The following is a 15,368-nucleotide window of genomic DNA, read 5'->3' as shown; positions in this document are numbered from 1 at the left end:
ATAGAAGTATCTTCTATCATATGTGATGTATAGATGTTAAGACAATCCCTGGAAAATGTATCATGTGAAACAAAATTTAAGGAAAGGTAAGTTTATTTATAAAAAAAATGAAAGACATTAAGAGCTTTAAGAAACATATTATAAAATGACATTTAAAAACACTAATTTAAAAAAAAAAGGTAATAAAAGTTACAGTGCAGTTTAAGATATGAATATATCAATTAAAAGCAGCGGCAAAAAGATAAGTCTTCAGCCTGGATTTAAAAGTAGTAAGAGTTGCAGCGGACCTGCAGGTTTCTGGTAGTTGGTTCCAGATATTTGGAGCATAATAACTGAACGCTGCTTTAACATGTTTAGTTCTGACTCTGGGGACAGAAAGCTGACCAGTCCCTGAAGACCTGAGAGATCTGGATGGTTCATAATTTAGCAGGAGGTCAGAAATGTATTTTGGGCCTAAACCATTCAATGCTTTATAAACCAGCAGCAGTATTTTGAAATAAATTCTTTGACACACAGGAAAGTAAACTTGTTTTTTTTAAAAAAGATTTTTAAACAAGAATTGTGCACCAGTGTATTCATTGGCTCTGCTCCATGCCTCCAGGCCCTATCCACTTCAAAACCCGTTTTTTCTTTTTCTCAGGTGTGTTGTCGGAGCTCTCAAGGGATTGGACAGAAAACTATTGACAAACCACTTCAGATGAACTGAGGTGACTTTTTAAAATCACTGTCTTTGGCGCTGGTGTGAAGAAACTTTGTGGGCCTCGAGTGTGTCTTCCTTCTTATTGTCACTCTTAACTTCACTGATGGCCAGTGGAGACTGAGGACAACCACATGGCTCTCCCAAACTCAGTGCCAGCTTTTAGTTTTTATCCCTAATAAACTTTCAGTAGAAGTGACGTAGACAGACCTCCATCAATATACCACCTCGGCACCATTAACAAAGCAAAGGTGAAGCACAACTGAAAGTGTCCCAGGGGCTTCAAGAGTCTTTATTTGACTCCCAATACAGACTGCTTTTAGTCTGTATTGGGGGTAATATAATGCTTAACTAACACAACGTTGGTTATATTATTACATTACAAATGGTGCGAATTAATGAATGGGCCTATAATCGGGCAAATGATATCCACCATATGCATATTGTTGTGTTTAATGGATTTTGTCAACCACATCCTCTTTGCGTTACGGCTTTCAGATGAAGCGGAGACAAGCTCGCTCATCCATACAAATTAAAAGGAGAAGAAGCATTTTCACGGTGTTCATGGTGAACATTCTTTTCCAAGGAGGGTTTAACAAAAACAATAGTAGCCTAAATAGATCATTAAAAGCTGACCGGAAAGAAAGTCTATCATACATGGCATTTAGAGTGGTAATACTATAATATTGTTTAAAAAAAACACATGTAGCCTTTCCTCACAGCGCGGCAGAGAATGGTATGTCGTAATAATGGTACTTGTGCTGTCAATTTGAAAGTAATGCAAAAGTAGAGTAGTCACACATTTCTCTACACAAACAGGAAATTATATGTTAAACATTTTGAAAGTCACCCGTCCAAAACTATCAATCAACAGATATATCCACCATAAAAGTAACAAGTAACAACAGCTCCTTCTTTGCTTACCAATAGACATCCAGTAGATCTTAATTGGGGCTACTCCTTCTGGAGGGTTACACTCCAGGATGATTGGATCTCCCTCCTCAACAACGAGGGGGGAATTGACCTCCTTTGGAAACTTGGGCACATCTAATAAAAAAAAAAATTAAATTTAAACAAAAAGAAAAAACGTATCCGGTGACTGTAAAAAGCATTAGTCATCCATTTAAGGTAATTTATGAGCTTGTTGTGTAAAGGTTACTCACTGGGAACTCTTAGTTCAATCTCATCCGTCATGGCAGTTCCCAACTTGTTAGAAGAGTAGCATTGGTATTTACCACGAAACTCGACAACCTGCTTGTTGTGAAGTACGAAGGTACCAACTGGGTGATGTCTGTTTGTCGTGACGTGGGGAGGGATGAAGTCTTTGCCATCTTTGGTCCATCTGTATCTGTTGGAGCAAAATACACAGTATATCACTGATAAACAGAAACATATGTGACAAAGTGGAAAGCTGTGGTATTTTCTCACAGATCATCTTTAATCAGCCATTTGCTTAATTATGACAGAGATCATGCTGATGTCACTTACTCTGGTGGTGGGTTGCCCCTGGCTTCACACTGGATGGTAATGGAATTGTCAAAAGGAAGTGCAATAATGGGACCAGATGAGCTATTAATTATGGTTGGTGGCTGCTCCACTATAAAAACAAAACATAAAGACAAAATGATCACAAAAGTGTTGAACGTTAACATTTCGGATTAAGAACACAGATATTCTTCTGTTGTTTCATATTATTTGCTACTGCCCTATATAAAGCTGATAGTCAGTAATGTGGTAAAGTTGTATGCAAACCATGCTACACTCTGGAAAGGAGATAGACACTGAACTACAACAGCATCCCAGCATTTGCAAAGCATTCACTACGGTGGCCCTGAAGTGCAAGACACCACAGCATTTCAGAAAACACTACAGCATTTCACAAAACGCCACAGCATTTCACAAAACACTACAGCATTTCACATTGGACGGAAAGGGTATTCCTTTAGGGAGAACACTTCTTGTTTGTGATTGGACAGAGCCAGAGAAGCACTGCTGTGATTGGTTGTTTTTGCTGCCAGTCAAGAAATTACGCTTTGACCCGACAGCGAAATATGTCCCAACACATCAGCCGTTAGCACACACTCAGAGCTCACAGCTCCTTATATCTGTTCAGAAACTGGACACAAGTTAAACATGTACAAACCACAGACTGTCTATGTCATGGCGAATACAGTCGCTGCTTTATTTATGTCTGTATGACGTTGTTGTGAGTGTGGACAGAGCAGCAACAGGTTAGTTTAGCCTGATGGGTCCGATCTCCATTCAGAAAACACGCATTTTAAAAGCTTTTCGCCTGCCGTCTTATCTGCAGACTTGTCAAAGCGTTAATTCATGGTTTTTACTAACCGTTATCAGTATGTAGTTACTTCGGCATCACTTTGAAACGTGTATTACAATTAAATCACGGTCAAATATGTTCATTTTGTTGTAGTTGGTATTTACATGGAGATACGCCCCGCCCCCTCTCCAGCGCCTCTTGTTTGAATGACAGGAGCAAACACAGCTGACAGCCGCGGTGAAACTTGAGCGATTAGAGCGATGCGAATATTGGGTGGTCTACCATAGTATTTACATGGAGATAAGCCCCTTAAAAACCATGAATTAATAAAGCATTAATTCTGTGTTTACTCCTGTCATTCAAACAAGACGCGGGCCGTATCTCCATGTAAATCGGAATCGGATCGACCAGGCTAAACTAACCTGTAGCTGCTCCGTCCACACTCACAGCAACGTCATACAGACATAAATAAAGCAGCGACTGTATTCGATATGACATAGACAGTCTGTGTTTTGCATATCTTTAACTTTTGTCCAGTTTCTGAACAGATATGAGGAGCTGTGAGCTCTGAGTGTGTGCTAACAGCTAACGGCTGATGTGTTGGGCCAATCACGCAGCATCATTTCTTGACTGGCAGCAAAAACAACCAATCACAGCAGTGCTTCTATGGCTGGCTCTGTCCAATCACAAACAAGAAGTGTTCTCCCTAAAGGAATACCCTTTCCGTCCAATGTGAAATGCTGTAGTGTTTTCTGAAATGCTGTTGTGTTTTCTGAAATGCTGTGGCGTTTTCTGAAATGCTGTGGCGTTTTGTGAAATGCTGTTGTGTTTTCTGAAATGCTGTAGTGTCTTGCACTTCAGGGCCACCGTAATTCACAGACATAAACAAAGAAGCCTCTGCTGCAACACTCGTGAGTTAAACAATTTAAGTTGTTATTTGTTAGTCATCTTTTTAAAAGCAGCTAACATTTACTTAAGCGTGATGGACAGCTAAAAAAAAAGAACACACGCTTTTGACAAATGCCAAAACAGAAAGATTAAACATTAAGCAACCAGTTTGATTTATAAATAAGATAATATATTAAAGATTTGTATCATGACATTCCTACCTTCCAGAGGGATGCTGAGGCCTGTGGCTGTGGAGGTGAAGGCCAAAAGCAGAACAAGCTGCAGGCTCCCCACCAGCCTCATCACCCTCCACTGGTGGATGGAGACAGCAGAGATCAGGAGAACGTGTTGATATGGATCAACTGGCGTCACTTGGGATTTGTAAGGCACATGGAAGAGGACCTGAAAGAGTCAGAGTAAGATTTATTTTTAAAAGATGAATCTACTGATTAAAGTTGGAGAAAAACAACAACAGTTTGATCACAAGCACATGTTCTTTTCACAGAGATGCTGCACTTAATGAACATCACAGAGGGGGAGATGCTTTTCTCTAAATGAGCTGTGAACAAACACACTTATAGGGAAACTTTGCCTGTCACTGAGGGGAGTTAACACTGGCAGTAACACTGAGGAAGCTGAACATGGTTCAGTTGTACATACCAACAACATTGCAACGATACAAACCTGGTTTAAAATGGTCAAAGTTTCCATTTAAGTTAGCATTGTTTACTTTAAACGTTATACTATGGTTGTCAAGTGACAGTATAGAAAACCATAACGCAAATACACAAACAAAATCTTACTCAATGCCTATCCTTTTTAAAATACTTGAACGACTCCTGTTCAACTCACTGTACCTCAGGGAAAAAATAATGTTCTTTGTTATTGCTAGAAAATGTAACTTTAAGGCATTTATAAATGGATTGGAAGGGTTAACAGTCAAATGTAGTAATAGAGAGCAAGGAACTACATAATATTGGAAATCCTTATAATTATGTTTTTAGAGTTATCAAAATCAGTACATTGTATATAAATAAATACATTTGGATTTTCCATGTATACATAAGAAAAACTTATATTCTATAATAAAAGGCCCATTTAAAGAACATTTCCTTAATGTATTCAAAATGTCCCATTGAGGATATTATTATACTATTCAGCATTATTTGTTCATCATTGTTGTGATGTCGTAGCACAACACTGTCTGGAGATTACCCTTTGAACTGTAAAGCCTGGCTGGTGACATGGCATAGCATGCTTACAGTAAACCCACCTGGCACAAAGCTGCAGTCTGCTACGACAGCTAGATCCAAGATGGCAGACTATAAATTGGTCTAAGCAAGTTAGTATTTCACGGCTTAGTTCTCACAGTGCTGAGACTGTGACGGCAGCACTGGCAATGCCAAACGGGTCCAGCCTCCAGCTAATCCTGCTATCAGCCGAATGAAAGAGGGAGCCCCGGCAGTCATACAGTACGCTGCTTAACAGTGACTGAGTGCTGCTCTGGGTTCTTCTAATTAGATGCAGGATTAAGCTGCTTGAACTTAGAATCAATTAAACAAATTGAGAGATTGTGGAAGAGTAGTACTTGCAATAAGGACTTTTTTGTGATTATCCTCCATCGGATTGAATGGTAAACAAAGCTGGATAGATGTTTGTCACAGTGGGGTAAACATGCATTTTCATGTTGTAATAAAGCTGTAAGCCTCTGTCATTCTTTGTCTGGTGCTATTGTGTGCTATAATTTACACACACAGGCCTACACATGAGCATGCCTGCACATAATTACAGACAGAAAATCACATAAGCCCAGCAGGACATGCAGAGTCCTTGAAAGGGAGGAGGTACACAGTCCACCAGTGACTTGAGAAGTGGGACCTTTTATCCACATTTGTGTTAATCCTACTAACAACCAGTCAATTTATATTCAAACACAGCAGAAATACTGTAGCAACTTTGTGGGTTAGACAGATTATACTACATTCCACATGCGCGTGGAGATCTGAAATCATGTCACTTTAATCATAAGTGAAACAAAGCTGACAGTCTGTTTAAAAGGCAAAATCCTTAGAGCATAACATGGGGTGGAGTCACTATGTAAATAGTCACAAAGCATTTGTTTGGGAAGTCGAGGGATCTGTTACCTGAACACATGGCAGATCACAGCCACAAATCTGCAGGGATTGTGTTTCCTAAGCCAATAGTTGGCTAGGGCACGAAGAGTGTGACTACATGACTAATCCTTGCCAACACACACTGTATACAATGACCCCCTCCCTTTCTTTGAACTCAAACTTAGCTCAATCGGCCTCACACAAACACACACCCCTACTCGATATATCGTTGCAAAGTAAAGACTGTAAAGTAAAGCATAAATTATCTGAACACGTATAATTATACAAAACTACTACTCAAATACATATACAGTTAGAACAGAGAGTAAAAATGGCAGAACACTTTACATGAAATAACAGTTCTACTTACTGGTTTCTGAGTCATTCTACATCTTAAGTCCACTTCTATCAGAGTGCAGTTGAACTACAAGTCCATACTAAACATTTTACAGGGCAGGACCATCAAGAGATCATTCCAGCAACTCTCTCTGAACCAACATATCTGACATGTCCTTCCTCCTTAACCTCACGTCGTTCCTCTCATGGTGCACAGGCACGCCTCCCTGCCCGCCCCTCCACTCAAGCGGCTAAAGGAGCGACAGGAGACTCACTGAAGTGACATATGTCGGCAAAGCCTCTCACTTGGCAAAGAGGCTCTCTAAGCCTGTGACAATGAGGGGACAAAGCCTGCACTGCAGGGCTTCTCAGTGAGCATTAAAGAATGGGTGTAGAGGAAGTTCAGGCATGTCTCTCCCTCTCTTTCTCTGCACTATCTCTCCCCTTTTTCCTAGATCCCTCCATCCTGCGTTCCACAAACAATGCACGACCATTTACACCCAGTTCCATCTCGATGATTTTTTATGCAATGTGTCTCAGATCCAATGAAAGGGTAGGGAGTCATCTTCTCTCAGAGGACCACGGCTTTTGTGTACTTTCTTTTCCACACAGTGCTCCGGGGTATTGATAGAGAGAGGAATGGGAGTACATGCCAGAAATAGACACACAATTGTTGATAGCAGCCCACTAGAAGCTTTATGATTTGGCTTTTCCTTTCTATTTAAGTTTTTGTAAAGATTGTTATTGGTTTCTTATCTGAAAACATGTCAAGATATAATTCAGTATTATAAGTAGCTAAGTAGCTCATTGTCTATGTATCCTGTAAATATAATGTATAATGTCCTTTATTGTTTTATGTTTCATGTGGAATCTATATGCTGCAGGTCTCCCTTGAAAAAGAGATCTATGATCTCAATGGGACCAATCTGAATAAATAAAGGTTTGAAATGAAATGAAAAAGCTCTCCTGAAGGTAAAGGTAAATATCTCGTACATGCAAAAAGGTCACCACGTGTTATCTGTATGTTATTTTCTCAATAGGCCTCATTTATATTCCACGGAGTAAAGCAGGGATTTGCAATATACTGTATGTGGCTTATCAAACACCGTTGTGAGTTAAAAGTGTTAGCAGATCTGCATTGTGTTTAGGAATAATGGGGAGTGTTTCTACAACATCATTTTCTAAGCCTAATGGAGACATAATGACCGCACCGATAAGCAATGCTCACACTGCCCTGCAGGGCAATCCAACCAGCAGGAAACGTGTTGACATTCACAGCTCAGTATATTAAAGCCTGAAATGAGGTAGTGCACGCTACCTGCTAACGCTGAGATGAACTGTTCTAAAGTGAAGAATGGGATACTAATGGTTTTAGAAAAAAAGCTTTGGGGAGCAGTTCTCAAGGGAAAACAATGTATTTACACTGCCTAATAAAGAAAAGAAAATAGTCTTGTAAAACGTGATACTGTTTTTCGGTTTATCTATTTGAGTATAAGAACACTGCATTAACTAGAAAGCCGTTCCTTTTTACTTTTACTATTTTAAACCAGTGTTTGATTGCTAGACATACTGTAACATACAATGCCATCCATTTAAGCTGTCATCACCTCAAATGGACCTATTCCATGTTTAAGAGTGCACAGCTTCTGTAAACACAGAGGAACAAACCTAAGAGGCAACTTGCATGTCCTCGTAAAGGGGGGGGGGGGGGCATTCCATATGTATTTCTGCCAAATCAGACAATTGATGACAATCTGTTGTGCGTAGACGGCTCTGCTAAGATTGTTCCCTAGTTTAGGTTTCATGTTATGTGTTTAGATAGGTTCCTGTTTTATTTTGATAGTCTTGTCTACCCTCATGTGTCTAAAGTACGTTTCCTGCCTTGTCTGTTTTCCCGCTGTTGTGATTGTCTAATTGTCTTCACCTGGTGTTGTCTGTCTAGTATATATAGTTCTCGTCTTCCCTTGTCTCGTTGCCAGATTGTCTTGTGCGTTCCGGCGTAAGATCATTTTGTCATTGTCCATGGAGTTATTATCGTCCATAGAGTTAGATTAAGTAAATCGTTTTTTGATAGTATAGGTTAGACAGTTTATTGAGTGTTTGTTTTGTTGCTTTTTGTATTCAGTGTGTTATGACCAGGTTATGACCTGTCTACATTAAAAACACTTTATTTTTGATACTTTGTTTGTCTCTGCATCGTGCATTTGATTCCATGCCCTTGTACAGCCTTAACAGTACAATCTGGCCAAAACATGGAATTAGCAGATGCAGAACCAGTTAAAACAGCGATACGACTTCGGGGCGATCGTCTACACCATCATGAGGAGAAGTTCTCTGTCATACACCAGGCAGTGAGGGACCTGGCGGAGCAGCAACATGGACTCCAAGCCTCTGTCAACACCCAAATCAGCGACATGGCGGAGGCGGTGCATTGGGTGCTGGCCATGGTGCTGGCACGCCTGGACGCCGGTGCCACTGCTCCGGCATTACCTGATGCTGCGGCTCATCCTCAACAGCTGGCAGCCCCTCCTACTACAGCGGCGCCGCTTCCTAGATCTCATGCTGTCCCGTTGCCTCGCTTGGCCCCTCTAGATAAGTTTTCCGGAGATTCCAATGACTGTAGATCCTTTCTGACTCAGTGCCATCTCCACTTTAAGTTAATGCCCTACATATATACCTCTGATTATGCTCAGATTGCATTTATCATTTCTCATCTGTCCGGCCGTGCGGCTGCATGGGCTACGGCGGAGTGGAAGAACAATTCTGCAACTTGCAACTCTGTCTCTCAGTTCATCCACTCGTTTAAAAGAGTGTTTGCACATCACACACCAGCTGTAGAAAGCGTACAGAATTTGACATACATTCAGCAAAATCAACGCCGAGTGGCGGATTATGCAATTCCAGTAGCGTGGCGTGGGAAAAAAATTAGGGGAAGCCAATAATACGTCCTTTCTTTTGGGTCGGGGGTGTGGTGGTCAATATAATAACGTAACCAGATGAGTGATTACAGCACCCGGTATCATTTTACACACATTTGTATCATACAGATGCAGGACTTACACACGCCTGTTATCTAACCGACAGGTCCGCAGTGCACGCACTCTCAAGCCGAAACTCTAATAAGCATTCATTCACAAACTAAATCAGGAGACCTTTAACGTTTTACGTCCGATTCGCTCCTTTTTTCCTCTCTGTACACAGCTCCAGTTTGGGCATCGGCCTGTCATCAGATTGTATTTGTTGTTGCTGCTGTAGCGGAAGTTTAGTACAATTATTTTTAGGGATGCACGATAATTATCGGTCCGATATTAGGAATTATGACGTCATCCCGATAAACCCGATACCAGTATTAATAGCCCCGATAATATACAATGTATTTTTTGGGTAAAAAAAAAGAAAAAATACTGCGGTGTGGGTGGATTGGGATGAGGGGCGCTTGTTTTTCACTCGGCTCCTCCCGTTTTGCCAGTACTGTGGTATTAGTGGTTTAGGAAGAGGGGAGTTCTTCACAAATCCAGCGCTCCCTAATACTTCGAACCTGATCAGTCACCTGAAACATCGCCATCGCTACGATGGTGTGTTAAAAGCGTACGAAGACAATAATACAATACAAAGTGTGTGTGTGTGTGTGTGTGTGTGTGTGTGTGTGTGTGTGTGTGTGTGTGTGTGTGTGTGTGTGTGTGTGTGTGTGTGTGTGTGTGTGTGTGTGTGTCTGCGCGCGCGCATTGGAGCTGTGTGCAACTCAAGGCATATGCTCGAACCGGAGCTGCCTGGACGCTGCAATCATGTTGCTGAGTGTGCTGACTTTTCGTACAATGTCCCACTGTCTGGCTTCCTGCATAAAGTCAAGTGCTCGGCGCAGTTGTGGCGAAATGTCGCTCCCCTGTTTTCATTTAAACAGCTCCTTATATCCATTAGCGCAGCTAGCTAGCACCAGATGCTAACAACAACAATGCACGTAAGGTCTCTCTCTCGCTCGCTCGGACCACACATACACACACCCTCCCGGTCCTCCAGATGGCCAGTCGGTGCCTGCCGGTGAGCGTGGAAGTGTGGTCTGCCACAAGCGGGCGGCAGGAGCGGGGCTTGTAGATGGTATTTTAAACTCGATGCGCTCTGAAACTACGGGGCGGCCAAGGTAAAAAAATACACATGCGTTAATCGCGTTAAAATAATTAGTGGCGTAATTTTTTTTTATTATCGGTCTTGAGAAGCAGGAAGTTATCGGTATCGGTATCGGTTTCAAAAAACCAATATCGTGCATCCCTAATTATTTTTGAGTAAATACTCCAAATCTTCACCCTCCATAATTGCACTTGCTTCAGTTGCTTGCTACTTTCTAACGGCGTTGAGAGTGGTGCAGTGACGCTATCTATCTTCTATCGATTCGATTTATGATTCGAAAATTATAAAAGTAGGGTAGACATGTGAATATTATCCGACTGAACACAACGTGCGTTTATCTAACAGGTTCGTTTTCCACTGACCTTATTTCGAGCTATTTTCCAAAATCCTATGGAGAAATCCCATTGCTTTCTGTCGAGGGAACCCGAGCGCAGCTTACTTCCAGGTTTTAGGACGCGTCACTGCAACACTAAGTTGATGCGATTTGATTGGATTGTGAGGCAAGGGAAGCCAGCCGCCTCTGGCTTCCCTTGGCATGGCCCTGACTAATCACAGGTTGGCAGGGGTATCACGTGGTCAATCTCTCCAATTTGTTTCACCAAGGGAAGCCAATTTCGGCTAGCCTCCTCTCGCAGCAGAGAGTGCAATCTACTGTTTCACCATAACATCTAGAGGGGCGCTGTTTCACTCTTTGTAAAATACTCAATGAGAATGGGGGAGAGACGGGCCGGCAGCAACACACAGCAAAGAATTTCCGAAACTAAACGAAGTGTTTTTATTTATTTATTAAAATTATAACTACACTCCGAAAAAACAGGGGAAGCCTGGCTTCCCTTGGCCTCCAGGAGGAAACGCCACTGTGCAATTCTTTCACACACACATACGGGTATTGGGCCGAGGGCGACACCGTACTTCCGGTATCCGCCATTTTACGCGAGGTGCAAGCAGGCCGAGGGTTTAGCCGTACACCGTCTAGGTGTTGATAAGCTTCCTGTACTGAATATCGTAGTCTATTGCCTTAATCAATATCTAGTCAACTCTAAAATACCACATATATGCAATGGGATGATAATATTATTGTGACAAGTGGGGTATTCACCTGGTGTTTCCAGAAATTAGACGTAGATGCAGCCAAAATCGACGAAGGCCACTTTCGAGGGTCGTTTTTCCATACATCTGCTCTAGTTTATGCTGGTAACAACCTAGAGCACACCCCTCAAGTCCAGAGATATAATCCGAAGACATGCAGCGATTTCTTCGGTCGTTAATTCAGAAAAAAAAACTAGTGCGCTCTGCCTGGCTACGTTAGCTAGCTGTTTATATTTGCACTTCCAGGATATTTGCACCCAAACTGCTTTCCATGCGACAATATTACCATTAGGAAATGTATTTATCTAGTCTATTTCCAATGTAAACGATCGAGATACGCGAATTTACTTTTTGAAATACGTGCCTAATGACCATGGGCGCTTCCATTGCTCCGGGACTTTTCCAGTGACGTCACTGATTGGGTAAGGCTTCCTGGGCCAAAGCTCAATAACAAACAACATGGCGTGCAATGCACCAGTAGTTTACATTACAAGAAAACGGTCGTCGTCAGGAGTTTATTGTATTGCCCCAGGCTGCACAAATGGATTTTATACAAAGAAGGAAGAAGTACATTTCCATAGGCTGCCACTAAAGGATGAGAAGCTGCTCAAAGTCCAGTCTGGATGCCTGGTTCAATACAAAACATTGGATTTGAAGCCAGGATCTGTTCCCACAATATTCGATTTCTCAACGTATGCAGTCGGGAACACCGACCGTCCCAGCACGTCGGCCGCGCAAGACAATGACAGTGTCAACAAACGTGAAGTTCGAGCCACCAAACGAGTTGCTTCAGCTGCCGAGAGAGAGGTAAATATTGCAGCACTACCAGATTACTAGCTCACACATGTATTTACTGACACAGTGTGACCTTATTAATTAACGCAATCGCGTCCAAACTAAATGGTAGCTATTATTATGACGCACAATAGAGAATTGGGGGTGTTCTATAGCTCAACTAATTAAACTGGCATACACACGCTCATCTGTCGAAAACAAGGCTAGTATTGCTATTGATGGATGGTATTGCAGGACCCAGAGCGCACGGAGCACAGAGCGGACAGCAGATAACGGAATTGCAGTTGTATTGCTTATAGATTATCAGAACATTTCAAAGGGGACACAGCCCCATTGGATATTAACCTATGGATTAACTACATCATCGTTTTTATCGTTGTAATGCCATTGAAGACCAGTTTAGACCAGACAATGAGGAAGGTAAGCCGTTAGCCTGGCGTATGTTAGTACCTAGCGCCACTTGTTTTGATGTACGTTTTTGTGGATAACCTCGCGAGTTTGTATCTTCCAGTGTTGAGGTGGGCACCGTTAGATTCTGTGTCTCCTTGCGATCATAAACGATGTGTTGGATGTGCAGCTAGGATAAGTAATAAGGGAGCTATCGGTGCAGTAATAGGTTAGCATTTTCGCTCGGGGCTAATTCAGAGGCTCACTGTTAGCATTGTGTTTTTTTAATTTTTTTATTCCGGATCGTATGCCACTCTATTCGACCGAATCGGTTCATAAGCATAGGCCATGGGATGCCTGGTAACTGTAGATGCTTCCACATCAATGTCATCTCCCGACGAATAGTCAAATTCATCGTTCAAAACGTCGATCTCATTGCAAAATTCTTCCATCGCTGCCATATCTGCTACGTTGTGTTGACTTTCGGTGGAGCGAAAACACAGCCAGTGACGTCACCATTTGGGACTCCCCTAATGGCGGCGGCCTGGTCCCGGAATTCCCCACCCGGCCGGCGGATAATTAATTTTCTTTTGGCGAGTAATATCATATACAATAAATATTACGATCAATATCCATTGTAAAATGAATAAACTACCGGAATATTATAACTGTAATTGGTGTTTCCTTTCCCCTTTAAGGGACATATTTCGGAACGTACTATCAGAGAAAATTAAGGATCATTTATTGCTTATGGATCCTCCCACAGACTTAGAAACTATAGGTTACTTACGTAACCCCAGGCCTCAGAGTAACATGAAGTGAGATGTCTCACTATGGGATGCGCCTCATCGCGGAGCAAACAGAAGCATCAATCTCCTTACGCCAATCCTGATTGGCTGGTGATCTTGACGTGAGCGTCAGGGGAAATCACCCCCTATAAGTAGCTTGCGCCACAACGCATGCGTCATTCAAAATAAGCACCTCTTCTCGCTTCACCATAGCAAGGAGGGCGGTCTGGAGAGACATCTCACTTCATGTTACTCTGAGACTGGGGTTACGTAAGTAACCTATAGTTCTCATTCATAACACTCCGTTCGATGTCTCACTATGGGATATTGTAGCTCCCGTATTGCCAGACGAGCTTATCTCGAAAATCACCGATCAACCAGAATTTAACAGGTAGACTCTCGACTCAACAAGGTGCCCAGCACTGCTCGGGCCACGCTTGGAGCGGAGACGTCTAGCCTGTAAAAGCGGACAAAAGTGAGCGGCGAGGATCAGCTCGCCGCTGCACAGATATCTTGGATGGAAACACCCTTGAACAAAGCCCAGGATGTAGCCAGGCACCGAGTCGAGTGAGCCCGCAGACCCGAAGGTGCTTGCAAATTCTGACTCGTATAGGCCAAAGCAATTGCCTCCACAATCCAGTGGGAGAGCCGTTGCTTAGTAAAAGGCTTGCCCTTGTGAGGGTTAGCCCAAGACACGAAGAGTTGGTCATTAAGGTCATTAAGACCATATGTGTGCAAAGCCGGGACTGGACACAACAGATCCTGCTGCTGCTCCCCGGAGGAAACCAGCGGCGGAGGAAATGCCTCAATGCCAATTGGGGTACACGAACCAACCACCTTTGGTGTAAAGGCAGGGTTGGGCTTCAACAACACTCTCGTTTGCCCTGGGGCGAACTGAGTGCATGAGGGATGTACAGACAGTGCATGAATATCGCTGACCCGCTTGGCGGATACCAGGGCCAGTAACAGCACTGTCTTGAGTGACAGATGTTTCATGTCAGCTCCTTCCAGGGGTTCAAATGGGGTCATTCTGAGCCCATTTAAAAACCACTGCCAGGTCCCATAAGGGCACCAGTGACCTGGAGAGTGAGCCTGCGAGCTCCCTTCATAAAACGGCAGACCAAAGGATGTTGGCTAGCCGTCTTACCCTCAAAGCCCACATGGCATGCAGCAATAGCAGCCAGGTACACCTTGATCGTGGAGAAAGCTCTGTGTTTATCGATCAAGTCCTGTAGGAATGATAAAATCACCCCGACAGGACATTGAAAAGAGATGTGTCCTTCTTGAAGGCACCACTCCTCAAACACCCTCCACTTACAGTCGTAAAGAGACCTGGTGGAGGAAGCTCTCGCACTCTGAATAGTGTTTATCACCTTCTGAGGGAGTCCCACTGTATTCAGATTGTACCACTCACGGGTCAGGCCCATAGTGCCCCGCGCTCTGGGCGTGGGTGAAGGATCGCCCCCCCCCCCCCCCGCCTGAGACAATCTGTCCCTGCGTGGTGGGGGCTGCCATGGCTGCCCGCACAACAGCTGATATATCTCTGCCAGCCCGTACGTTGCGGGCTAGGGCGGAAACATCAGAGTAAGTGTGTGGCGTTGCTCCTTCACTCTGGCCAGAGTTGGGGGTAACAGAGTCAAGGGTGGGAACGCGTACAGAGGACCCGGAGGTCAATCGTGTACGAGTGCGTCCCCGCCTAACAGTGCGTTTAAATTGTGCATTAAAGAGAACAGCTGTCATTGAGCATTTTTTCTTTATGCGAACAGATTTAACGCGGCTCCGCCGTCACGCACCCACAGCGGACTCACGATCCTTGGATGTGGAGTCCAGTCTGCATAGAGTGGTGCACCTCTGGACAGTAGTTCTGTCCC

General features: G+C 43.2%; 1 protein-coding gene across 6 annotated transcripts in view; it reads right to left on the bottom strand.

Annotated features, from left to right (window-relative positions):
- The window catches only part of chl1a (cell adhesion molecule L1-like a), a 71,814-nt gene extending 65,326 nt beyond the window's left edge, over positions 1-6,488 (bottom strand). For all 6 annotated transcript variants that reach the window (XM_034087814.2, XM_034087818.2, XM_034087816.2 and 3 more), the window contains exons 1-5: positions 6,348-6,488; positions 4,085-4,265; positions 2,186-2,294; positions 1,861-2,045; positions 1,622-1,744 (exon numbers count right to left, since the gene is read on the bottom strand). In XM_034087814.2, the coding sequence (XP_033943705.1) occupies positions 1,622-1,744; positions 1,861-2,045; positions 2,186-2,294; positions 4,085-4,265; positions 6,348-6,362 (613 nt within the window). In that variant the 5' untranslated portion in view covers positions 6,363-6,488. The remainder of the gene's footprint in view (positions 1-1,621; positions 1,745-1,860; positions 2,046-2,185; positions 2,295-4,084; positions 4,266-6,347) is intronic.
- Positions 6,489-15,368: the final 8,880 nt, after the last annotated feature.

This window comes from Pseudochaenichthys georgianus, chromosome 7 (genome assembly GCF_902827115.2).
Source record: "Pseudochaenichthys georgianus chromosome 7, fPseGeo1.2, whole genome shotgun sequence".
Taxonomy (NCBI): domain Eukaryota; kingdom Metazoa; phylum Chordata; class Actinopteri; order Perciformes; family Channichthyidae; genus Pseudochaenichthys; species Pseudochaenichthys georgianus.
The sequence above is the reverse complement of the archived record's forward strand: the minus strand, read 5'-3'. Positions and strand labels throughout refer to the sequence as shown.